Raw genomic sequence first — 27216 nt, forward strand, 5'->3', positions numbered from 1 at the left:
AATCAAACCAGACCGACGTCAGGTGCCATGTTTGTGAGGGGAACCATTGAAGAACCCACCCCCTGTCCGCCATGTTTGTGAGGGGCATCAGAGGGCAAGGTAGGGCCAATTTTCCAATGGCAGAAACTTGAACATCCCGGCCCCGGCCCCCCACGTCTTTGAGGCCCCGGCCCCTCCCTCGCCCTTCCTCAAACTTGCTCACTTTCCCATTTTCACGGTTGGGGGTATGGGCTCTGGGGTGTGGGGTTTGGGTTGCAGGAGGGGGCTCAGGGCTGGGGCAAGGGGTGGGGGTACAGGCTCCAGGAGGGAATTTAGGTGTGGGAGGAGCTCAGGGCTGGTGTTGAGGTGCTGGAGGAGGTCAGGGGTGCAGGCTTCAGGGAGCAAAATGAGGAACAAAGCATTTCATAAAATGAGAGCACTTTTAATCTGAAAAGGTAATTGCATGGGAAAAGGCTGATATATACTGAAATGATAACACAGTTGTTCAGAATGACAGCATTATACGGTTATTCTCTTCAGCGCTAATGCTAATATTGCCATGTGTTGGTTATATGCTGGGGTGGCCAACCTGAGCCTGAGAAGGAGCCAGAATTTACCAATGTACATTGACAAATGGCCACAGTAATATGTCAGCAGCCCCCCATCAGCTCCCAAACCCCACTCCCAGCACCTTTCACCCACTGGCAGCCCTGTGAATCAGCACCTTTCCCCTCCTTCCCCACACCTCCTGATCAGCTGTTTTGTGGCGTGCAGGAGGCTCTGGGGGGAACGGGAGGAAGAGCGAGGGAATGGCAGGCTAAGGGGAGGGGGTGGAGTGGGGGCATAGCCTGTGGCAGAGCCCGGGGTTGAGCAGTGAGCACCCTCTGGCCCACTGGAAAGTTGGCACCTGTAGCTCCAGCCCTGGAGTTGGTGCCTATACAAAGAGCCACGTATTAACTTCTGAAGAGCCGCATGTGGCTCCGGAGCCACAGGTTGGCCACCCCTGTTATATGCAGAAAAGACATTAATTGTGTGATTGACATAATAAAAGGTGTGAGCTCTAAGCAGAATCCTGATGCTCACCCGTTTACCAGCTTAAACAAGGCAGTGTGTCCCATGGACCTCATTTTCCAAAGATTTAGATTCATAGTTTTTAAGGCCAGAAGAAGCCATTAGACCATTTTGGTCTGACCTTCTACATAACGTAGGCCACATAAGTTCACCCAGTTACCTCTGTATTGGTGTAAAACAATGTAAAACTGTTTAAGCAGTTCACATTGTCACCACTTTATTGATTCTCTTATGTTACAGTTCGTGGGCAACACAATATTGACTATTGATATGCACTATTCCAGAATAAAAGTGATTTCATTCCAGAATAGTTACTCCACTTTGGAAGCACATTCTGGAGTAAAGTAACTTTTATTTTGGAATAGAATGTCCAGATGGGGAGCTATTCTGAAATAGTTATTCTGGTCAGTTTCCTTATGTAAACAAGGATTCCTAAGAAATCAATGTCCAGAGTATTTTAAAGTGACATTTTGCAACAAGCCTTTTTGTTGACATTCCATAACTAAAGGAACATTTATTCTTTCATTTTTGACTTAAAATGTTGTTTTGATTCAGATACTGAAAAAGTTCAGTTTTCCTTTGGGTTTGGGGATGTTTTGGAAATTCCTCTTTTGGTGACTTTCTCCTCTTTGTTTTTTTCAATGGAGGAAGCAAAAAAGGTGGTTGAAATCCCCACCCCCCCTTTTAACTTCTTCCAACTCAGAAGAGTTAAACAGTGAAAAGTTCTTTTGAACTGAAAAGATGTGAAATTTTTTTTTACAAAAGTTATTAAAAGTGCTACTTTCTTTAATTTTTAATTTCTTTTACAACTGAAAAAAACTGTGAACAAGTGTTTCATTTTATTTTTACTTTTCTCAACTTGTTCCCCATTTTTCTTCACTGGAAAAAGTGAAAAAAGGGAGTGGGGGGTAACCATCCCAATTTCTTCAGTTTTCAAAAGCTGAAATGAAAGAGTATAAATTGAAATACAATTACATTTTTAATTTCAAATCTACATTTTGAAATGCAACAATAAATCTCTTGTTTTGTTTCAAAGTGGCATTTCAAAACAAAATGAGTGGGGGTTTTTTTGTTTGTTTTTTTTGCTTTAGTTTTGAAATGCCCCACAGAAAACCAACGTTTTCCAATCAGAAAATTTAAAAACAGAATTTTTCCTTTGGAAAGATCCAGGGGACAAATTCTGGTATTCTGATCCAGTCTATATAACACTTTCTGCTGTCGTTGTCTAACAGCTGACCTTAAGCAGCACTGAATATATGCAATGCCCAATGCAGTGAACTAGAACTCTGAGTACTCAGTAGTAAAACTGGGTAGAAAACGGTTCCCATCTGGATAAAATTTTTGAGATTTTGACATTTTTCTTAGCCCAAATCGGGATGAAATGTCAAAATCCAAACATTTTGCAAACTGACAAATTTTATTTTTTTTTCGTTTAGGTCGATCAAAACATTTCATTTTGATTTTTACCTTTTTAAATTAACTTTTTTTTGCTATCATTATCTTAAATTTCTAAATGAAAAGTAGTTTTGCACTGAAAAAAATGATTTTTTTGTTTGAAAAATAAAATTCTAACTCTTTTGTCCCAAAATTTTTCAAAACAAGAAGTTCCTCAAAACCACCCTTTTCTCACAAACCGTTTTGGTTTCAGAGAATTGGCATTTCCACACCAAAAAATATTTTTTTTTGCTGAAAAATTCCTGACTAGCTCTGGTCAGTACCACTCAGAATCCAGACTGGTAAGGAACACTTCTCAAATTTGAGAGGTAAGCTTGGTTTTGAATGAACAGATAGGGATGTAGCTAGACATAACATTCTGTGGGAACATTTGTTATAATAATACTGTAAGCTCAAGTTAATATAGCAAAAAAAAAATGCATCTTTAGCGTTTGCACGGTACGCAGTAGAATGAACCTGGCAACCCACATGAGAGGTGGATTCTTGCTGGAGCTGTGAAGGGAACAAGGAAATCTGATACATTTATATTGCCCTAGAGGTGTGGCTTTCCCGTTGTGGCACACTGAATCCTTCCTGGTGGGTTACAGAATGAGACATTTTAAGATCCAAGCAATGGGAGCAGTGGGGTACTGGAAGACAACTGGGATACTGGAAGGGAAGGGAGATCAGTGAAATCTTTCTTTTATGACATGATCCTCAGAATGAAAGAGCTGGATGACAACTGCCATAAAACCAAAGAAGATTTGAAAGAAGTTAGGAAGTGAGTGAATGCGATTCTAAACAGCAGTAACCCTGGTGGTCCTAAGCGCTTTATTCTGCAAGTCCTGAAGGCTGCTAAGGATTTGACTTTCCCTTAGAAATACGTTGTTTGAGAGCATCAGCAGTGGCTGAAGAAATCATTCTAAGGACCTGGAAATCAGCAAAGAAGTCAAGTGCTAAGGGCCAGTCCATAAAACATGTGATCTGGATGGGATAATACAACATGAAAGGAGAACGAGTGAGGATTTTCTGGACGCAGAGTGGCCAAGTTCTTGGTGGAAGCCCAAGACATCAGGAGTTACTGAGGGCTGAATGTGGCATTTACATGGAGATCATGGCATCGCTGCTCTGTTCTGGGACAATCAGGATGTCATATCTCTAGTGGGGGTTTTTTTTATATCACATGCTGCCCTGTATGTTCCATCATGTAACAGACGAACAGTGATTCTCTTATGTTACAGTTCGTGGGCAATATGATATTGACTATTGGCTACAGAATCTGTTACCTTCTATCCACAGCCCATTGCTTACTGCACTCCTTTACTGCAACACAAATAAAAAAAAATTAAACAGACCCCCACTCTCTGCCTTGGTGCAGTTAAGTTGTGTGAGGGGACCAGGGGGCAAAGACCAAGAAAAAGGGATGGATCAACTTCTACTCCATAATCCTGTTGGCTCCCACTGTTTTCCCCATCCGTCTTATTTGCCTGTGCAGATGGGAGGGTTTGTGGAACTTGGGGAGAGGCGTGAGCAGCACGGAAGGATGGCTTTGGAGCTTGCTGTCTTGTGCTCCAGTTGCAGAGAGTTCCAGGGATCACAGGAGGATTGGGGGGGAGGGGGGAGCTGGGTTCAGTCTCATTCCAGCTCCTCCCCCTTTACTGACTGGTGAGTTTGAGGCGCCAGGGAAGGCGTGTGTGGGTCAATTTGTTTGCACCGTCCCCATACAGGCTGGAGCGTTTGGAAATCAGGCAAGGGTTTTGGGGTGCAGAAAGAGTTAACTCCTGCCTTCTAGTTTTGGGGGAGGAAGTTCAGGGGTAAGAGTCCATGAGGGGATTCTGTGAGGAGGGTCCTGAGAGAGGTCATGGGCTGCAGTAAGTTACAGACAGGAGAGTTTGCGGGGAAAGTCAGGGGATACTTTGAGCGTTAAAGCTGCTCTCATCTCTCAGTTGGGGAACTCAGGAATAGTGGTGTCTGGCTCAGCATTTGCCCCTATCCCCTAGACACAGAAGAGTTGGGGGGGCTGCATGAGATGTTGGGGGTCAGAGTTTGCTCCCTCTGCCGTCCTGCCTGGGAAGATGAAGAAGTGGCCAAGAGTCCATGTCGCTGTGGCTCCAGTGCAGGAAATCTCCATCATGTTCTCAGTACACCTGGGGGGTGGGAGGAGCAGAGCCGGTCTCTGCTCCATCACAGCAGCTGGGGAATAATCAGAGAACAGAATTCACCTTCCCATCTCATCAGGATTACACCGAAAACCAGCATTTGGCCCTCTCCACCTCCACCTTTTCTGACTAGTTCATCCAAGGGAGGGTTAGAATCCATTGGTGGATCAACATAGAGGTAAAGCGCTGGACTGATCCAACATGGGCAATGAATTCCCCTTTCCCCAAGGAAAGGGGTCACGGGGATCTGATTGTGCTCCCACTGAAATCCCTGGACAAACCCTCATTGACGTCAACGGGGGCTCAGCTGGTGGCTCCATTGTCAGAGCGATGGGGCAGGAGGTCTCTCCAGGGCTAAGGGAAGGGGAGTCTTTCTGCTGATGTCAATGGGCTATGGATCAGGCCTGAGATGAGCACTGTGTGTGAGCGACTGCTCCAGGATTGGAGGGCAGGGAGTGTGTCTGGGCTCCAGCCTCACCATCTGCGTGTAGTCCTGCTGTTTCAAGACCTTGTGTCCATACACCAGGGCGGTGATGGCCGTGCACAGCTCCAAGAAGCAAAGCAGGATGAATATCGAGTTAATCCCGTGATTCAGAATCTGTGGGGAAGAAAGCCCAGGGGAAGTCATCCGGCAACCCCAGTGCATGGGGCCACCTCACCCTGGGGGAGGCCTGTGCCCCAGCTGAGAGGTGTCATTACTACACAGCGAGGGGGTGAGGGCTGCCTGAACTCTCCTCTCTGCCATATGCCCTGATAGGGCAGGTCATGGCAATGGGGCCCAGCCATCCAGTGGCCAGACATACTATGGGTTGGGTCCTGCGTGGCACTGACTAGGACTCAAATTGGCTGCATTAGGCAGTGACTTTCCCAGTACAACCAAAGGGAATCCCTTCTCCTCCCAGGGCTGAGCTGGGCAGATCCTGTCTTGTTTCAGAGTCTAGCTCCCTGCCCCTCCTTCGTCTCTGGCTCGTCTCCTGCCCCTTGTTCTCACTCGCTCTGTGAAGCTCACTAGAGACACTCATTGCTTTGGCAGGGAGGGCCCTGGCCAGGTCACACTCATGGGGTCCCAGGTAGATTTCAGTAACCCACCTAGCATGTTTGAGGGAGGAGGGTTTGGCAACAGGGTGGAGGGCAGGAAGGGAGAAGTTGTGTTGGATCGGGGCAGGTCGAGGGGGCTGCAGCTTCTCATGGCACAATATGGGCCCTGCATTAAAGCATAGTTTCTGTACTGTTCCCCTCACTACGGCCATTGTGATGGCTGCTATCTTGGCTGGCACACCAGGAACTAAGCTTGGAGCCTCTGCAGTGTGGTGTATTGGAAATGGTGTTAAAATTACAAGCACTTACTTTATATTGTAGGGGATCAGCCACCATCTTAGCTAGCCCCTGGGGGAACTGAACTGGGGACCCCTGAGAACTAAACAATGGAGTCTTTACAGGTTGAGCTAAAGAGCCAGGTTCTCAAGTAGCTGCTGTGCACTAGGTGCTATGGAGACCCATAACAACCACACACTGACCCTACCCCCACTCCTGAGCTTCCTCCCATAAGGCTGTACAGCTGAGTGATCCAGTCCCCATTCCGGGCTACATACTGATGGTATCATTATACCGGCTGGCCAAGGAAAAACTGGTCTCTTTAAATCTCAGGGTGCTGAGTTGAAGCAGTTCTCAGTGTGGGCCCCATCTAGCCCTGGGGCAATGCTGCTGTTGTGGAGGCACCCCCTTAAAGAAAAAGCCCATTCCTAACCTCTCCCTACTTATTGACAATTGCAAGCAAGCAAAAATTATGAGTCAGGCCTCAAAGAATTGCAAGTTTGGTGTAAAAATCATGAGATTTAACCCCCCAACACACAAATATGGCTTTAATTTTATTTGCTTTTCAGTTCCCCACAGCCAGAAGCCTGGAGGATCCTTTCTTTTTTGTTTTGTTTGTTTTAAACGGCAGCTGAGAGTCTCAACTAATCAACCTAATCCAGGAGCTGGGGCTTTAAGAAAAACACCAAATATTGTGCAACTCAAATAAATCTGCAAGAGTTTGCAGCACCACTTGCATCTGAGCCTCTCAAAGGGTTTCACAAACATTGTGACGGCCAACCCACCTGAGAGAGGCACTATTAGCCCCATTTCCTAGATGGGGAAACTGAGGCACAGAGTGGGGTTGCAGAGCAAGTCAGTGACAGAGCTGAGGTCTCCTGACCCACGCTGGTCTAGTGAATAACTACTACAGCTTCCTGGTCCTCTTGTTTAATTGAAACCCCCACCCCCAATCAGGTGGACAGATGGATTCATTGCCCCTTGCTGAGCTTTTCTCATGTTGCGGAGCCAGTGGGTCCTGAGAGGGTGATCCCAGGTCTCCTGGAGTGCTAGACCCAGTCAGGCCCCTGCAAAGAGGCTGTGGATTGCTGCAGGAGCAAGGGGCATGGAAGAGGTACCCACGTAGACATATTGGGAGCAGTTCAGCGGGGTCACTTTGCCGCCCTCATGTATGCTGCACCACGGGACGTCTTGGCTGATCTCCAGGCTGTGAATGATCACAGCTGTCAGGGTGGCAAGGATGACCAGGCCGCTGATAATGTAGCAGACTTTCACCTGGATCAATCACAACCAATTAGAGGAGAGCAGGGCACAACATCTGTCATCGTTACAGCACTCACCGAGATTAGTGCCCCAGTGCCATGGCGGCCCTACAGGCACAGCAAGAGACAATCTCTGCCCCAAAGGTCTTACTGTCCAAACAGACTAGGCAGAAAGAGCTGTTATAACCCCCAGCCCCCACCTCCCGCTCTACAGGTGTGGAACTGGGGCACAGAGACATTAGGGCCTTGCCTGAGGTCAAATCTGTGGCAGGACTGGGAAAAGAAGCCATCTCTCTAGACCCCCAGGCGAAAGCCTTAACTACAAAGCCATCCTCATGGCACGTTTATAATAAGGGTGTAATCTCTAAAGGCTCTACTGTCTGCAGAGGCAGGCGGCCAGTTTGTGTCCAGTTCCTCTCACACAAGTAACAGTTTGGAGGACGAGCGACTCTGTCACATCCGGGCCAATCAGCTGAGGCACCTGAGCTGACAGTCCATATGCTGAAACAACTGGGGCTGCGTGACCTACGTGGGGGAGCTCTGGGGTCTGGCATGGACTCCCCATGCTGGTCTACGGAGTCTGAGCATGTTGACTTGGAGAACGCAGTGTATCTGTTCCAGCAGGGGGCGATGGGGCTATATTGTTATGCAGTTGTGATATTAAAGTCCTAGGGCCCCATTTTGTGAGGCTCAGAGCCCCATCAACTCCCAGCAAAGTCCATGGGCTCAAATCTTCATTCCAGCGGATGCAGGAATGGAGAGGGTTGGGCAAATGTGGTAAAAGCCACCCTTGCACATCCCAGCCCCTAGTGTAAGGGTCCATCTACACAGCAGCTGGGAGGTGTGACTCCCAACTCAGGTAGACGTGCACATGCTAGCTCTGCTCGAGCTAGCACCTAAAACTAGCAGTGCTGGCCTCAGCGGCGTGAGCCAGGTAACCTGAGTATGTACCTAGGATCCTGGACAGGGTTGTACTCGGGACCACCACCCATGCTGCCATGGCCACGCTGCAGAGCAAGCACGTGTTCGTCTGCCTGAGCTGGGAATCCCACCTCCTAGCTGCAGTGTAGAAACGGCCTGAATTAAAGCAGGCTCAGGGCTTCTGAAATTTGCATCCAGGCTACATAGGGCCTCCTAGGTGCCATCAGCCGCTGTGGCTAGCTGGAGTGCAGCCACGCACCAGTCCCACTCTCATGAACGAAAATGCTTGGAGGATATTTACCAGCCGGATGCTTTCTCTTCTCTCAGTCTCCACCAGCACGGATCCTGAGGACACGGACTGCCCAGGGAACAGCAAATGGGGAAGAGTCATCGGCAGGTTCCCATCCCACTCAAAATCACACACACGTTGGAACTGGGTGGAATGAACCCCACAGGATTATGGGCCACGGAAGCCCTGCCCCAAAAGATGATACAAGATTGCGGGAGGGATAGCTCAGTGGTTTGAGCATTGGTCTGCTAAATTGATGGTTATGCATTCAATCCTTGAGGGGGCCATTTAGGGATCTGGGGCAAAAATCCATCTGGGGATTAGTCCTGCTTTGAGCAGGGGGTTGGACTAGATGACCTCCTGAGGTCCCTTCCAACCCTGATCTATGATTGTCACTAGGATCAAGGTGTAAAGAGACCCAATTTCAGGAGATTAAGGGTGGGATTGAGGTCTCACAGGTTCTCAAGTCCCATCTCATGGGACTCTCACTGCAGAGCAACCAAGAGGAGCTGGGATTTTCCCAAGTTCTCAGAAGCCAAAGGGTCATTGTCTGGCACCAAAGTGCAATCTGCTGGGCATTTCCATATGGCAAGGTGACTGTGAAGTTTTCCAGATGGGATTTGCTTTTCCTCCATGTCACCATGGATCCATCACTTCCATGACAGATGGACAGGACCTTAAAGCCTATATGCACAGGTAACCGACCCTGAGCTTGGGACTCAGAGAGAGAATCACATGAGCCTCTTGATCTAAGAATAAGGGCCAATTTAGTCCCCTGCTGATGGCTGCATCAGTTTAAGTAGTCTTATGGGGCGCTGCCACTAGAGAGGGGGCAAAGATCTACCATCTCCCAGACTGGGGTGTATACACAGTGGAGCCTGACTGAATGTAGGGGTGAATTTCCATCATATCCCAGAGGAGTTCTTCCCTGCCAGAGCTCGGGCCTCTCTGTCACAGCGGTGATTGGGGGGTGAAATCTAGCAGACTAAACCCCTCCCTCACACCAGCCTGGGGGATGGATCTGATCTGGGGCACGATTGGGGCAGAGCAATGTCATAAGGGTAGAGTTGCCAGTCTGCTGCAGCATTCAGGGGTCTCTCCCATGTTTCCATGAGCCTCATTTGCAGGCCTGCAACCCAAAATATTTGTGAGTGCTGACGATGGCATGCTGGCCCAGGATGGTGCACATCTGCATGCTGTGACCCTGTACCATGGGGGGCCCGATGGAGTTGCCACAGGTTGAGCAAACGGACCCATCCTAGGGGGAGTGAGTCCACCCTGAAAGCATTTGCAGGGTCACCACCATCTTCTCCTCCCTTCCCAAGGGCTCAGTGCATAGCACACTCCCTTTTATTCTGAAAGCCTGCCTGGCTATGCTCACTGTCTTCTGTGCCGGAGTCCAGGGCATATCCCAGAGCAGATTTGTTGAGACATGCCCCTGCTCCCCCCGAAACTGGATCAAAGGGCTGAGCTCCTCACTACCGGAGCTGTCTGTGCCTACCAGCAAGCCGATCCAGAAGTAGACTCCACTGGCTACGGTGAGGGCTGGGGCTGAGGATTCAGTTATCATCAAGGCAATCCCAAAGGAGATCTGTGTGAAACCAGATATGATCTGTATGGCCTAGAGGGGAAGAGGAGATGGAGCTTGGTGTCACTTATACACAATATGTGCGGCAGCATTACCATGATCTATGGCATCACTGTTATCACCATAGCCACTACCACTGACATCATTACCTCCATCATCTGCCATCATCCCATCACCCTGCCAGCGTCATCACCCCCACCATCATCATCCCACCAACCCCATCGCCCTGCCAACCTCATCACCGCCATCACTCTCACCAACCTCATCACCCCCACCATCATCAGCCCAACCAACCCCATCACCCTGCAAACCCCATCACCCTGTCAACATCATCATCACCATCAGCCTCACCAACCTCATCACCCTGCCAATGTCATCACTGTCACAAAACCCATCACCCTGACAACTCCATCACCCCCACCATCATCACCGCCATCATCCCCACCAACCCTATCATCCTCGCCAACCCCATCACCCCGCCAACATCATCACCTCCACCATCATCCCCATCATCCTGCCAACATCATCACCGCCATCAGCCCAACCAATCCCATCATCCTGCCAACATCATCACCCCCATCAGGCCAACCAGACCCTTCATAGAATCATAGAATATCAGGGTTGGAAGGGACCTCAAGAGGTCATCTAGTCCAACCCCCTGCTCAAAGCAGGACCAATTCCCAACTAAATCATCCCAGACAGGGCTTTGTCAAGCCTGACCTTAAAAACCTCTAAGGAAGGAGATTCCACCACCTTCCTAGGTAACCCATTCTTCACCACCCTTCTAGTGAAAAAGTTTTTCCTAATATCCAACCTAAACCTCCCCCACTGCAACTTGAGACCATTGCTCCTTGTTCTGTCATCTACTATCACTGAGAACGGTCTAGATCCATCCTCTTTGGAACCCCCTTTCAGGTAGTTGAAAGCAGCTATTAAATCCCCCATCATTCTTCTCTTCTGCAGACTAAACAATCCCAGTTCCCTCAGCCTCTCCTCATTAGTCATGTGCTCCAGCCCCCTAATCATTTTCATTGCCCTCTGCTGGACTCTTTCCAATTTTTCCACATCCTTCTTGTAGTGTGGGGCCCAAAACTGGACACAGTACTCCAGATGAGGCCTCACCAATGTTGAATAGAGGGGAATGATCACGTCCCTCGATCTGCTGGCAATGCCCCTACTTATACAGCCCAAAATGCCATTAGCCTTCTTAGCAACAAGGGCACACTGTTGACTCATATCTAGTTTCTCGTCCACTGTAATCCCTAGGTCCTTTTCTGCAGAACTGCTTCCTAGCTATTCGGTCTCTAGTCTGTAACAGTGAATGGGATTCTTCCATCCTAAGTGCAGGACTCTGCACTTGTCCTTGTTGAACCTCATCAGTTTCTTTTGGCCCAATCCTTTAATTTGTCTAGGTCCCTCTGTATCCTATCCCTACCCTCCAGCGTATCTCCCACTCCTCCCAGTTTAGTGTCATCTGCAAACTTGCTGAGAGTGCAGTCCACACCATCCTCCAGATCATTAATGAAGATATTGAACAAAACCGGCCCCAGGACTGACTCTTGGGGCACTCCGCTTGAAACCACCTGCCAATTAGACATGGAGCCGTTGATCACTACCTGTTGAGCCCGACGAACTAGCCAGCTTTCTTATACCTTATAGTCCATTCATCCAGCCCATACTTCTTTAACTTGCCAGCAAGAATACTGTGGGAGAGCGTATCAAAAGCTTTGCTAAAGTCAAGGAATAACACATCCACTGCTTTCCCCTCATCCACAGACCCAGTTATCTCCTCAGAGAAGGCAATTAGGTTAGTCAGACATGACTTGCCCTTGGTGAATCCATGCTGACTGTTCCTGATCACTTTGCTCTCCTCTAAGTGCTTCAGAATTGATTCTTTGAGGACCTGCTCCATGATTTTTCCAGGGACTGAGGTGAGGCTGACTGGCCTGTAGTTCCCTGGATCCTCCTTCTTCCCTTTTTTAAAGATGGGCACTACAGTAGCCTTTTTCCAGTCATCCGGGACCTCCCCCGTTCGCCATGAGTTTTCAAAGATAACTCTGTGAATCCCATCACCGCCACCATCATCACCACCATCAGCCCCACCAATACTATCACCCTCGCCAACATCATCACCATGCCAATGTCATCAGCCCTACCAACCCCATCACCCCACCAATGTCATCACTGCCGCCAACCTCATCACCGCCATCATCCCACCAACCTTCTCACCCCTATGAACCCCATCACCCTGCCAACATCATCACTGCCATCACCCCCACCAACCTCATCACCCCTGCCAACAGCACCATCATCAGCCCCACTAATCCCATCACACTGCCAATATCATCACCCCATCACCATCACCCCTGCCAACCCCATCACTCTGCAATTATCATCATCACTCCCACCATCCCCACCAACATTATTACCATCACCCCATCACCCTGCCAGCATCATCACCGCCATCACCCCCACCATCAATGCTAACCATCGTCTTTACCATCCCCAGTACCGTTATGAATAGCAGCTGCATCCCCACTGCTGCCATTGTCATTATTTTCTGTTTTCTCCCTTCCCCCCTACCCCCCGGCCTGGGGAACAAATTGCGACTTCCCGTCACATCACCACTTCAGACCTCTGTTCCTGGAGGAGCTCGTCTCCTGATGACCTACAGTGTCTGAGACACACACGCTCAGCTGCAGCCCTTAGGTCAGCCCCAGACCCTAAACTTATCAGCAGAATGAGAGCAGATGGGGGAAATCAACCGGGTTGAGGCACCAAAATCCTCCCATGGAGATAATCCTCTCTGCCTTACATTGCCTGGTTGGGCAGCATTTTTCTGGGCACACGGGGAGATGTTTATGCCTTTGGATGCCAGGGAGCTGTTAAGCTAGGAAACCCTGCAGCTGTAGCACTTCATGGTGTGCTCTTGCCAGCTCTCACCAGCTAAACGGGGTTCAGGCTGTGTTAATAGCACCATGGAAGGTTGGTGATGCAATAGGGGTGTTCTTTACTTGGGGTTAGCTCCAGACCTGCTCCCTAGGGAAAGTGGGGCACTTGCCTTTTGGAGCAGAGATAAAACTGAGGTCACTCCTGGTCTTTTAAGATGCCAAAGGGGGAGGCTAGATCTGGCATCCTGGCTCATGTAATTACACACTGCCTTCCCCAAATTTCCCTCCTGCTGTTTCACTTGCATATGGCTGCGGCACAGTTGCTGTGCGTCACCCCAGAGGTGGCTGCATTTCAGTGGCTGGAGGAGCTGCAGCGTGGAATCTTTAGGGATGCAAGGGGCTACGTGACCATCCAGTGAGGGGGCGATGCTTACAGTGCAGCTGGCGCTAGCTGGGCCCCTTGTTGGGCCATCTCAGCAGCCAGGCAAGGGCTGAATGTGCAGGGCGCAGATTCCAGTTCTAAGCCTCACCCCCCCAGTGAAGGGTTAATTCCTGCTTGTCTAGACCTCACCCACAGCATCCTTGCAAGTGAAGGGAAGGAGAGTCCATTAGTCTCCCAGAGAGCTGAGGGGAAGGGCCCAGCTCCCCCTCGCTAAGTGCACTGTGTGTCGGGGGTCACTCTCAGTTCCCCTTCGTTTGTCCAGCAGAGATGTCAGACATCAGATCCTCACCCCCAGTGCCTTGGGCTGTGCCTTCCTGAAGCCTTTGACCTGGGCTGAGCTGGGATGTGGTGCCGTTGAGTCCAGCTGTGCAGCCCGGGGATCGGTCTGCGGGATGACCTCTGTGACGACCTTCACCCCCCCGGATTCTGTCACGGTTGCTGCCATTTTGGTGCCAGCTGTGGAGAGAACGGGGAAGTTGGGGTCAGCAGCAGGACAAGGCTGGGGCAGGGGAATGGCAGCTCCCTGCTGCGGCAGTCGGGCAGAGGGGAATCCTCTGCCTCCTGCCAATGGAATGGGACAGCTAGGGAATCCCTTCAGACAAATAGCCTATAGGGGAAGGGTGAGCTTGCTATGGGCATCCCAGGGGCCTGCTCACTAAGGGGATCCAGAGGAGAGACCCCAGGGCCTGCTGGCTAAGGGGATCCCAAAGGAAAGACCCCAGGGGCTGCTTGCTAAAGGGATCCCAAAGGAGAGATCCCAGGGGCCTGCTCACTAAGGGGATCCAGAGGAGAGACCCCAGGGCCTGCTGGCTAAGGGAATCCCAAAGGAAAGACCCCAGGGGCTGCTTGCTAAGGGGATCCCAAAGGAGAGATCCCAGGGGCCTGCTCGCTAAGGGGATCCCAAAGGAGAGACCCCGGGGTCTGCTGGCTAAGGAGATCCATAGGAGAGACCCCAGGGCCTGCTGGCTAAGGGGGTCCCAAAGGAGAGATCCCAGGGGCCTGCTCGCTAAGGGGATCCCAAAGGAGAGACCCCGGGGGCTGCTTGCTAAGGGGATCCCTGAGGAAATGTCCCAGGGGTCTGCTCTCTAAGGGGATCCCAGAGGAGAGTACCCGGGGGCCTGTTGGCCAAGTGGATCCCAGGGAAGGGATCCCAGGGGTGAGCTCACTAGGGGGATCCCAGGGGAGATCCTAGGGGCCTGCTTGCTATGGGATCCCAAGGGAGAAGTCCCATGGATATTTGATGTACAGTGATCCCAATGGTTTACCCCTTAGGGTTTCCAGAAGGAGCTGGGGGAGGGGGTGACTCCCAGGCTCCACTGAAAGGCAGTGCAGGGGCTAATGAGGCCAGTCCTGTGGCTGCATTCTGTGGGGACAGCAGGTCAGATCCTGGCCCCTATCACGTCCCAGGCACCTGGAAGTTATGAGGCTGCAGGCTTCGGGGAGTGGGGAAGGGGTCATGGGGCGAGTAACCCCGCCCTGGGTAGACTGCCGTGAAGGCTGGTGGACTAGCAATACGAGTAGGTCCCTAGAATCCAGGGCAGGCTTGGACAGCTCACATTGAAACCTGCCACATCTTCACTGCAATTTTGTTCCACGCTAGCTCAATGAAAGCTAGTGCGGGTATGCCACAGTGCTGCAGTCAGGCCTCTGAGAGGAGCATGGACACACTCAAAGATTGCTTCATGCCAAGCACGTGGGTTACTTCCCATCATTCCCCTCACCCTGGCAAAGGGAGAAGAAATTCCAGAGAATAAAGATAAGGGAGTGGGCGGGGGTTAGAGAGAGGAGGCCAAAGCAGGGAAGGAGGACACCCCCCATTTGCTGGGAGAAAGCAGGACCTGGGGAACAACAGAACCAAACAGAGATGAGGGGGTGTGGGAGGGGGAGAGAAATGAAACAACAGGAAGAGAGAGAGCGAGAGGGAAAAACAGAATTGGTTTGGAGGGGCGGAAACAAAGGGAAGGACAAAAAGTGAGGAGGAGGGACAAAATATTTGGGAGACCAGATCCCAAGGCTGTGCTCACCATGGGGATCTCGGGGCGAGCTCCCTAGGGAGAGAGGGATAGAGTGAGAGATGCAGAGGAGGAGGAGGAAAGATAAGAGAGAAAGAGGGAGGGGAAAGAGGGAAAGAGAGAAGCACATAGGGGAATAAGGAGGATGGAGGGAGAAATGAAATGGTGGAGTCAGAGAGACACAGAGAGAGGGAAATCGGCAGAGACACATTTTGATTCCTGCTGTTCAGGACTCTTGATGGATTCAAAACTACTACGATGCAAGTCCCCTTTACACCCCAACCTAACAATCACCCCCCAGTTCCTTAGGGATCTCCCCAGGACTGTTCTTAGGATTTATGGGGCCCTACGCAGTATTATTAAATTGGTGCCCCTATGCCCAATGGCAGCCCGGGCTCTCAGCCTGGGGGTGGGAGGGTGCCGGGGGGAGGAACGAGGCAGCAAAGGATAGCAAGATGCCCGACCTGCCTCACGGTGGCAGAGAGTCACAGTTCCCCACAGAGACCCCCATACCCTCTCTCTCACACAGAATGGACATGCAGAAGGCATGGGTGGCATGTTTGTAGAAATTTTGGTGGTGCCCAGAACCCACCCCTGCCCAAACTCTGCCCCACCCCCAAACTCCGCCCCCCACCTGCCCAAGGCTCTGGGTGGGAGTTTGGGTGAGGGAGGAGGTCTGGGGTGCAGACCCTAGGTTGGGGCAGGGGATTGGGATGCAGGATGCAGGTTCTGGGATGGAGTTTGGGGATGGGAGGGGTGCAGAGGGATGGGGTGCAGGGGTGAAGGCTGTGGCTGCAGATGAGGGGTTTGGGTGTGGGAAGGGCTCAGGGCAAGAGTAGGAGTGTGGGGGATGATGGCTCTTGCTGGGACTGGGGATAAGGTGTTTGGGGTGCTGGAGAGGCTCAGGGCTCAGGCAGAGTGCCAGGGTGCGGCAGGATGAGGGCTGTGGCTGGGACTGGGGATAAGGTGTTTGGGGTGCTGGATGGGCTTGGGGCTAAGGCAGAGGGTTAGAGTGCTGAGGGATGAGGGCTGTGGCTGGGACTGGGGATAAGGTGTTTGGGGGGCTGGAGGGGCTCAGGGCTCAGGCAGAGGGTCAGGGTGCGGCGGGATGAGGGCTCTGGCTGGGACTGGGGATAAGGTGTTTGGGGGGCTGGAGGGGCTTGGGGCTCAGGCAGAGGATCAGGGTGCGGGGGGGCCTCTGGTGTGGGGCAGAGCTCGGGATGAGTTTGGGGTGCAGGCAGGCTGCTCTGGGACAGGGGCCAGAGAGGACTCCCCCCAGCCCTTTCCCTGCCGGCAGCACTAAGCTCTGGGGGAGGATCCCCCTCCCCCCCGCAGCAGCACACTGTCACTGTAGCCTCACTGGGGGTGAGGGATGGGGCTGCCTCCTTGCATGGGGCAGGAGTGGTGACTGCGGGCAGAAGGAGGGGGGGGGCCTGTGCTGCTTGAGGGGCCTGCCAGAAAAGGGAAGGGTTTGAGGGGGCAGGGCAGGCTCAGAGTCAGTCTGTCCTGGCCGTGGATCGGGGGGGGGGGGGCACTAGGACCCTGCAGCAGCAGTTGCTGGGAGGCAACATGGACCTGCTCTGGGAAGAGAGACAATCAGTGATTCTCTGCTCCCGGGCCGGGAAAGACGAGGAGGGGCAGGGGCAGGGCCTGGGGGCAGCAAGTCGGGGCCGCGGAACACTCGGGGGAGGCGCGGTGTGTGTGTGTGTGTGTGTGTGTGTGGGGACACCTGGCTCCACATATTGCTGGAGCTGGGCCCCTGGCTTTGAATATTGCTGGTGCCCGAGCATCACATGGGTATGGAACTCGCTGCGTATGTGCCAGAAGGTACCTAATTAAAAGCACTAAACTTGGGAATAAAAAATGTGAGTCACAGTTTTTTTATATGCCTTGAAGTTTGTCAGACATTTATTTGCAAAAACTTTGTAGTAAGGGTGAGTTAGCTGGCTTGCTGAATACAACATTAAATATTAGGGAATACATGATGCAGCTCTTCTCTGTTTTACATTTTCTTAATCAGTATTTCTAAGCTGATTTTATATTTTAAATGTACTCTTAAACCTTCATAAAGTAATCATTCCAGATTACTATATAGTTAACTCACTGAAACAAAGGCATTATTTTAAATTAATCAGTCACAGAGGTTTTGTGTGTTCATAACAATGTTCATTGCTTTTAGAAAAAGGGAACACTAATTTACTTTGCGTGATCTCCATAACAATACACATGTTTATGAAATTTTACCAACTTGAAAAAAATGTTTCCAAAGATTTTAGGCATAACAAAGGATTTTATAAGGTACTGATTTTGCTGGAGGGTTCTCTTAAAACTAGTTCATCAGATAGTCAGAAATAAAGAAAGGGAAACTCTTTGTCCAGCTATCTGGAAGGAAAAGGGTGTTGTCTCTTTAAGGGCTTTCTTCAAGATGGAGTGGGGCTGGGAGAGGGAGAAAGGGATGGACAGAAAGGACAGTAAGATTTTGGAAGCAAGGTTTTTTTACTATAGTAATTAAAATTAAAACATGTATTTTAGATAAGGGTGGTTTTTTGAAGGATTTATTTAAAAAACTATATATCTGAAGATCTAAGCATTTATGGCTAAAGATGATTGTGCATCTAAAAGTCTATGCAAGGATTTTTTAGAGATGTGATTTTATAATCTTCACCAACTCACTAATGAAATATTTTTAAAGCAAATTTTAAACTAACTGACATGTTCTGAGTAAACATTACAGTAACGCACAACTGTTTTTGTCAGTAAATTCAGAAACTGACAGTATATACCTGGGGGTTGGCAAATGGTTTGAATGGCTCTGTAACAGTTTCAGTGTTGTGCTAATAGGTCTGGCAGACTGGAAGGCATTTTCACTTTTAAGTTACTAGATCCCCTCCGGCGGAAGAGTCACCAGGCTGCAGCAGCCAGCAGAAAGGGTCAGAACAGGGATAGGAAGAGCCAAGAGGTGGACACTAAGACCCAGTGGTGGCCAACATTTTTAGGTGCCCTACGCAGCCATGTATTCTGCCTATGCCTAAGGATGGTCCTGGATCTCCCACTCCCCCACCCCCTCACCAACCTAACAATCACCCCCCAGTTTCTTGGGGATCTCCCACTCCCCACAGCCCCCCCCAATCTAACAATCACCCCCCAGTTTCTTGGGGATCTCCCACTCCCCCCATCAATCTAGCAATTTCCCCCCAGCCCCTTGGGGATCTCCCACTCCCCAAAGCCCCCCACCCCCAAGGTCTCCCTGGCTCAGCGGGGGCTGACCCGCTGCCTTCACTTACTCTGCCTAGCTGTCTGGCTGGTGGGATGCCGTGTGTTGTGTTGTGCAAGCCTCAGGGTTCTCTCTGCCTTGGCAGCTTTCCCCACCTCCTTGGCCAGAGTCCAGTGGTGGGCGGGAATGCAGAGAGCCTGTCAGAGGAACTCATTGCCATTCTGGCAGCTCAGCAGGGACAGGAAGTTTGTTTGTGGACATTTGTGAGGGTTCCTCTTTCCCAAGTCTCCCATTCTGGCCTGTTTCCCAGAGCCGGGGAGGGAAGGGGGGGTGGCGAGAGGGAGGGTCAGTCTACCTCTGTGGATCTGGGTGCCTGTAAGAGAGACAACATGGACCAGAGACAGACCGTGTGCAGGGAGAAAATAATGTGAATTACTCTGTATCTTCATGAAATATGCATCTGTGGTGCCCACAGCACAGTCCTGGGCACTTGAAGGCCCCTCTGTATCCCCAGTATATCTTCTGTATACAGCATGGGCCCTGTGACCCAGGGAGCCCTTGATGCCAGCTGGTAGAGGGCACAGGGGAGCATAGGATTTTGCAGGGATCCCCTAGGTTGGCTACCTGCATAATAGCTCACCGAAGGGTGGCCTGTGAAGTCTCTAGTGAGAGCCAGTAGCCTACTGGTCGTCATGGTCATTGTGCAATGTATGTACAGGTAATATTTAAAGAGTCACCTATCTATAATAAAAATGATGTTCTTAAGGTCTTGGAGTTAAAGCTGGTCACCAGGCAGTGACATACCTCAGAGATGTTCCTTTCAGACAGGAGGTAATAGACACCTATTTCCCTGTCTGGCCATTTGTGTGTTGTGTGCCTCTCAGTGGATGTCTATTTGCAAACTGAGCCAGGTGTGAATTGAGAGGCTGTGAAATCGACAAGAAAGGAAATCTATAGGGCGAAACAAGCAGCAGGGGTGGGGGTGGCCTGTTGAGGAATAAAGATAAAGGATTGGCCTGGTATATCTTGTTGTGCAAGAGACACAGTGAATTCTTCACCAAGGAGGCCAGCTGACTGCGTTCTTCTCATGAAAGGAGGGTCCTAGCCAGCCCGGCTGTAAAACTCTGCAAGGATTTCGGGCAAGCAACATTCTACAAGACACGAGAGTATCTTGTGAATTAAGTCTAGGTTCTAGACTTAATCATGTTATGATTTTGTTTTATATGTAGCCATTTGTTTCCAGTACTTCCACTTGCTACTATTGGGATCTCTCTGCTTTGGTAAATAAACTTGTATTTGATTTCACTATAAACAAATTGAAGTGGTGTGAATTGAACAGAGTGGTGGTCTGAGGTGGAACTGGTAAGCTGGGCCATATGGCTTCTTTGGAAGTAGCACATTGGTGAAGTCTGTGAGTGTCTAGAGGGTCAGGGGGTGGGCACTCCAGTGGGATGCTTGGAGGATGCTTGTTGCTATCCTGTAGAGAGATTGTAGGGTCTGGAAGGCCTAGAAGGGAGTGATTGTGTTGCTTGTGGCTAATGGAGTTGGGGAGCTGACACCCACCAGGCACAGACAAGGCTCCCTCATGCTAAGGGCAGGTGGTAGCGAGATGCTTTCAGCCCTGGGTGACAGGCACACTTCCTTCACACAGCCCTGGCAACATGCCTCAGCCCTGCCTTGGAAGGAATGGCTGCCTCTGGGGGTGAGCGGGACCCCTGCATGCCCTTGTCCTCAGCCTCATCTCCTCATAGCACCGTAGCACCAGCGGCCTATGGCTGACAATGGCCGGAATCTCCAGCAGAAGCTGTGGGATTTTGGGAAAGCTGCTCGGGAACTTTCCTTGGGAAAATGCCCTTTTTGCATAGTCCTGAGTTTTCAGCAGGATGGCTCCCAGGCTGGCCGGCCTTGAAGACTCATGTCAGTTTCACTGCCTGAATTTCATCTGAATTTCAGAATGTGAAATTGACAAAAGCCATCCCAGAGGGGCTGCCCCATTGTAGTGCTTTGACTCTGTGCTGCCCCAGCTCTCAGCCTCCCCACCTCCTCCCCAGCTCTGGAGCCGAAGAGGCTGAATGCCCTGGCTGACTCTCTGCTTCTCCGGCTCTCGGAAATGGGGGAATCAGGAAGGTTGAGTGGCTGGGCTCAATCCCTTTCTGGCTGCCGGAGCCAGGGGCCAGGGTGAGTGGTGGGGCTCTTTATCTGTTGCAGCTGGGGGAAGGATTTTGTCAGTTTCACTTTCAGAAACTAACAAGTGTTTTCCAGGTGGGCAGCTCAAAAACTCCAAAGGGATTTTACTTGAGATCCCTCCCTGCGAACAATGGCACATATTTGTCTTTTCCTCCTCATTTGGAAATTTTTCAAAAATGTGACATTGTCCACGGAAAGGGATTTCCATTTTCCAGCCAGCTATAGGGAATATGTCTGTGTCTAGTTACCTTTCGCCTGGTGTTATGGCCACGATTTGTGACTGTAATGGTCCTTGCGAATTAGATCATCCATCTGGTGTGTGAGGAGGAAGCTATGTTTGGGAAATGGGGCAATCAAGGCTGCTCTGGCCCCATCAGCAATGAGTGGCTTTCCCTGTTTGAACAATGGGGTTTTGAATGGACTTCTCTCTTCCCAGAGGAGGGGAGAAGAGGGGAGGCTGGAATTCCTTCCTTCTCCCCGCTCCCCAATCTTGGCCCATGTTTTAAAGAGCTGCAATTTTTCTCCAGCTGACCACCTGACATGGCGTCAGGAAAAGTCTGCTTTTAAAGGAGATATGCTCTCTAAGGAAGGAGAGCCTGTTCACTGCCAGAAAGACAAGACATTGCTGGAGTATCCGGACAAGAGGCAGCTTGCTGTTCCTCTAGGACACTGGCCAAAGCCGCAAGGACTCTCAGGAGCAGGGGCTGCTCTAGGAATTGCGCCGCCCGAAGCAGGGCGGCACGCCGCGGGGGCGCTCTGGCGGTCGCCAGTCCCGCGGCTCCGGTGGATCTCCCGCAGACGTGCCTGCGGAGGGTCCGCTGATCCCGCGGCTCCGGTGGACCTCTCGCAGGCACGCCTGCGGATGCTCCACCGGAGCCACGGGACCAGTGGACCCTCCACAGGCATGCCTGCGGGAGATCCACCGGAGCCGCCTGCTGCCCTCCCGCGGCGCACCGCCCCAAGCACGCGCTTGGCACGCTGGGGTCTGGAGCCGGCCCTGCTCAGAAGGGATGAGAACTCCAAGGAGGTAAAGGTGGTGAACTGCATTTAGATGTTCATTGTTTTGTCTACGTCTGAATCTCTCCTGTGCTGTCTAAGACTACAGGGTCTGTGTTTAAGAAGTTCCTTTGCAAAGCTTGTATTCCTTGCTTTATCTGCCATGTGTCCTCTAAGAGTTAAACTTCTGAGTGTACATGGGGGCAGAACTCTGGGGACAGCATGCACAAGCTACTGGTGGGAGGTCTGAGGGGGCTCAGCACTGCTCTTGGGGTGGAGGGCAGTAGGACTGTGGGATCTCACAGGCCAAAAGGGGCACCAGAGAGGACACCTGCACCCCGGGAGTGTGCATGAGAGCTCAGAGCTAGAGACAGTATCAGGAGGCTGCTCAGAGCCAGCAGGCTTGAAAGCACAAGGAATCCTGACATTGGATCCAATAGAGCTGACTGGTGATCAGCCACTAGAAGGGAACTCAGCCAAGGCTGTAACAGAGGCCAGAGATGATTTCTTTGCCTCCAGCAAGCCTTGGTGGAAATCCCAGAGGGAGGGCTTGACATGGGGACTGGGATAATTCAGTTATCTCCATCAGGCTAATCCAGTTGTGTCCTGCTGAGAGGATTTTCTATGTAATATGGTGGATAGGGTGGCTCTGATCTGGACTGAGAAGTCTCCTGGCATGGGGCAGAGCAAGGTCTGGAGGGACGAAATGCCAGGTCTTCTCTGCTTGAGTTTCAGCCTGTGCTGGGGAAGCATTGGGCTATGATCTAGGGTTGGACTCAAGTTTCCTGGCTGGTGAAGGACAGCAGGCAAAATCCAGCGCTTGGGGAGAAAGTCCTTGGGCTGCTGCCCTTTGGAAGACTGTTAGGCCTGTGCTCTAGACACCGACCATGTGATGTGAACAATCAGGTTTTGCTGAGAACACTGTGGTGAGGCAGTTCTGGCAATGCCTGGGGTCCTCAGCTTTCTTAGTGCTGGATGTGAAGACTCTGGAGGTCAATAGGAGCCTTTCGATTGACTCCAACAGGCTTTGGGACAGGCCCTTTGACTGTCTGTTCTGTGGAGCAGGGACTGGCTTTTCAGGTGGGTATTTGCACAATGGGGTCCCGCTCCTGTTTGGGGCCTATGGAGGCTTCTGGAATGCAGTAATGCTAATTATTTGCATGACTCCAATTCCTCTGTCTGGAGGTCAATATAAGGCTGAGAAGTTGCACTAATAGCTGATGATCAGGGATCTGAGATATGTAAGATGTCTTTGTTGACACTGATCATGAGTTTCCGGTGGTGCATCTGTGGTCCTTAGCAGTCATTGGAGTGGCTCTGTTCCCCTCTCTCTGGAAGTGCCCAGTGGATCCTATCAGCTGATAGTTCATTGCTTTGCGGGGTCTCTCCTGTAGGGCGTCCTTCAGTTTTCTCTCCCCGTCTTTCTGTTTGATATGTGTATAAGTCTGTTATGAGGATGCAATGGTGCAGTGGATATGCTGATGACACCCACAAGCTCTGTGTCTTTATTTTTTTCCGAGCAGGCTGAGCAGTTGAGTGACTCAGCCGATTGCTGGCTGAGGCTGGACCCAGATCAGACTGAAGTTGTACTCAGAGGGTGGGGAAAGCATCTGTTGGAAGAAGTGAAGCTTATATCCCCCTTTGACTGGAGGATTGTGGCCACAGGGGGAACTTGTGGGGTCTTTAGTTGCTTAGTCTACAGCCCTTTCTCTACACTGGGTGGGAAGAAGGCAATGGCTACTGATGCCTTTATCAAGGCAAGACTGGGCTATTGTGATGTATGCAATGTGGGCCTGAGCCTTGGGACCATTCAGAAACTGAATTTTAGTGCAGAATGCAGCTGCCTGCTTATCAAGTGATGCTTCATGCAGGCATCCCAGCACACTAGTGTGCAGGATGTACTGGTTTCTGACTAGGGTCCAGGGGGAGTTTAGGAGGCTGTGTTTGACCTCTAAAGCCGTATGTGGATGGGAACCTTCCCCTCTGATATCACTAGCCACTGGTCTACGTGGGAAGGGGGTGTGCACAGAATATGTCCTTAATTCTGGGACATGCTCCTCCTTCCTGGATCCTCAAGCCCCCAGATCTGTTGATCTATTTGGATCTATGTCCCAAGGGTTCTCCCAAAAGGGGGAGTGAGGGATGTGTGGAGACTGTTAAAGATGGGAAATATATGAGCCTTTCATTAGGGATATCTGTTTCATTTGCCCATCGCCACTCTGTTACAGGCACGTAGAGCCCATTTCTGTTTGGCTTGCATTGGTTTAGCTTCATCTATTTCAAACCAATATCATCAAATCAGTGCAATCTGCTTGTATAGATGCATTTAAACTGGTTTAATCCTTTGCTTTTAACACATTGTTAACCTGCATGGGCAAATCACCAACTTAATCCCAGTGTGAGTGTTAAACTGGTTCAAGTGGCAACCACCAGCTTGGCCAACATGCTGAGGACTGAATTGGGAAACCTCCAGAATTAAGAACATCAGCTGCTATAGTTTAAGTCAGGGGTAGGCACCCTATGGCACGGGTGCCGAAGGCGACACACAAGCTGATTTTCAGTGGCACTCACACTGCCTGGGTCCTGACCACCGGTCTGGGAGGCTCTGCATTTTAATTTAATTTTAAATGAAGCTTCTTAAACATTTTAAAAACCTTATTTACTTTACATACAACAATAGTTTAGTTATATATTATAGACTTATAGAAAGAGACCTTCTAAAAACGTTAAAATGTATTACTGGCACGCGAAACCTTAAATTAGAGTGAGTAAATGAAGACTCGGCACACCACTGCTGAAAGGTTGCTGACCCCTGGTTTAAGCTAACAAGGGAAGGCTCTCACACTAGGGCTGTGTGAGGCTCATAACCTTTGTTGATCAGGCACCGTGTCGGGACCCTGTAGTACTCTCATCAGTGGGTTACAGCTGCATTAGGGTTTGTTCTGGTTTAGCTAGATTGATTTAAAAATCAATATAGTTAAACTTGGTCAATTTTTCAAATGTCAAAGTGGGATTAGAGCCCTGAGTCCGAGCCTTAGCGACAGAGTTAAACCAACTAATAAAATGAGTAATTAGGCAGATTTATCAGAGCACATTAGGGCTCATCTAAAAAGAAGATGTTCAAGAGCAGTTTCCTTTCCTGCAACTGTGCTGCAATGTTTTGCAGGGTTAAGACGCAACATGGTCTTTAAAAGTTGGCAATATTGCCACATGGGTCTCTTGGGAAAGATTATAAGATCTACGGATGTTTCCCTCTTCCTGTCATATGACTGGGCTCATGGTAGACAGGTGAGGATGCACGTACTATTTCTTTAACTCTGCAGGAGGAAGCCTAGCAAGAGAGTTGAGGCTAGGGAAAATAGATGCATTGCAGTGAAGCAATGGGAGGGGACAGGGTAGCTGCAGGGATGATATTGCCTCCCTTAGTCTAATACAGTTCCTTGTTCAGTGTTTGAACCTAGCAACTCTTTCCAGGATTCTTTCCCCTCGTCACATGACATGGTGCCAGGTGTCAAACTCACTTTGAAGCAACATAAAGAAGAGGTGGATGAAAATGCAAATCCTCCACCAGACTTTGATGAGTCCCTGGAATGACATGAGTGCAAGGAGCTCTTCCCTGGATTCCAGACCCCATCAAAGAGCAGTGACCCAGAGAAGGTGTGATTGGGGCCCTAGTGGGGGCCAGCTATGGTCACTCAGTTAGGGTGAACTGCAAAGAATGGGGCAGCCAAACCCCCAAAAGTTGGTGGATATTTCAGTACTTAGCATAAAACAGATTCTTTATTACCTTACTGGTTACTCAGAAGTCCAAACAACACAGTTCCCTTAAAGTGATTCAGCCTCCATCCAGGTACCCATGTCAAATATGATGAAAATTTTTGTAAATCTTATTTCATCATATAAAAGAAAAGGTTCTACCAATCCCAAAGGATCGGACACATTAACTCCCAGGTTAATGAATGTTTCATATCTTACCACAAATACACGCTACAGCCAATTCTTAACTAAATTAAAATTTATTAAAAAACAAAAGAGAGAGAGAGTATGGTTAAAAGATCAATATACATACAGACATGAGTTCAAATCATTGAGATGCAGATTCACAGCAGAGATGGTGAGCTTTGTAGTTGCAAAGAGTTCCTTTAGAATTCAGTTCATAGGTCATAGTCCAATGTCCATATCTCATATTCAGGGCATACCAGCATAACTGGGACCTCAGTCTTGCGACTCAAACTTCCCCTGAGGAAGTCTAAGCAGATCTGAGATGACAGAATCAGGACCCAAGAATCTTTTATACAAGTTCATGTCTTTTGACAAGCTGGGATTTCTTTGTGGAACAAAAGGTAATTAGGATGATGTTGAAGGAGGTCCATCACCGGTACTTAGCTATACATAAGGCTATTTGCTTTTTCCTCCACCATTCACAGTACATTTCAAAGAGAGATGAATACCGAGATATCCCATGTTTACAATTAATTTAAATGCAGGATCTTCTTTTGACCTCTGAATTATCAGTATACAGCATAGACAGGGATCGTTGATTACATTGTTGGACCCTACTCATACATATGTAAATACACAAACATTATCTCCCAGGTGTCTTTTGAGGGTTATTTATTTTGCAGGATGTTTAACCCTTTCTAGCCACGCATCACAGAAGGGTAACTCTAAGATCAGTTTTAGCATATGCAATGGGAACTGAAAATCATTTGCCTTTGCCAAGGAAGGAAATCAGAATATGTGTCACATCCTTCTTCAAAAGCGTGACAAGCATTTCATTCTCTAAAAGGAACACTGTACGCAAATAGACGAGCTTTCACAATCGGGTGCAGAGAAAACATGGAAGCCTTTGCCCAAGCTCTGCATGAACAAGCAGAGCATTGTGGCTTTGGTATCCATGATCAAGGACATTGTGCAGCAGAGATTGTCTAGTAGCTGGGGTTTTCAGCAAAGAGCTTTCAGAACAAACATGCATCTGAGCTAGCGCTGGACCAGGCAAATCTAACCAGCACAGCAACCTGAGCTAGTGAAAATTAACTGCCAAAAAACTTTGCTATTCCGGTGTTAAGGTTGCCCAGTAGTGCCTTGTGCCCTTCAAGATCATGGAGAGAGATTAAATTTAAACCTCTGAAAACTAAGAAATTAAGAGTTATGGTACATGGTACCCTCCCCACACAACCTTAACTCTGCCCTCCTGGAACTTTCAATAGCCACTAGAAATGGCTCAGTCAGGGTGGTGCCACAATAAGTGAATGCAGATCACCCAGCAAGAAAATAGTGGAAGCACATGTGAAAAGAAGGAAAGAAAACATTCCCGTGGGGAAAAGGGAAGCATCATCTTAAGAGCGCTGAGTTCCCATGGGAAAAAGGGGGTAGGTGAGGCAAAGGCAGACTCAGAGCAAGTTAGTTCTGCTCACCTAGTAGAAACTTGCAAGAAAACCAAGAAACAATGACAAT

General features: G+C 49.8%; 1 protein-coding gene across 1 annotated transcript; it reads right to left on the reverse strand.

Annotated features, from left to right (window-relative positions):
- Positions 1-405: 405 nt before the first annotated feature.
- Positions 406-18823, reverse strand: LOC123368240. Its single transcript, XM_045012866.1, has 7 exons — positions 18647-18823; positions 13640-13806; positions 9931-10050; positions 8442-8498; positions 7080-7232; positions 5122-5241; positions 406-4677 (listed from the first exon to the last, which is right to left on the reverse strand). The coding sequence occupies exons 2-7, from the start codon at positions 13793-13795 to the stop codon at positions 4669-4671; spliced, it is 615 nt and encodes a 204-aa protein (XP_044868801.1). The 5' UTR covers positions 13796-13806; positions 18647-18823; the 3' UTR covers positions 406-4668.
- Positions 18824-27216: the final 8393 nt, after the last annotated feature.

Source organism: Mauremys mutica, chromosome 4 (assembly GCF_020497125.1).
Source record: "Mauremys mutica isolate MM-2020 ecotype Southern chromosome 4, ASM2049712v1, whole genome shotgun sequence".
NCBI classification, from domain to species: domain Eukaryota; kingdom Metazoa; phylum Chordata; order Testudines; family Geoemydidae; genus Mauremys; species Mauremys mutica.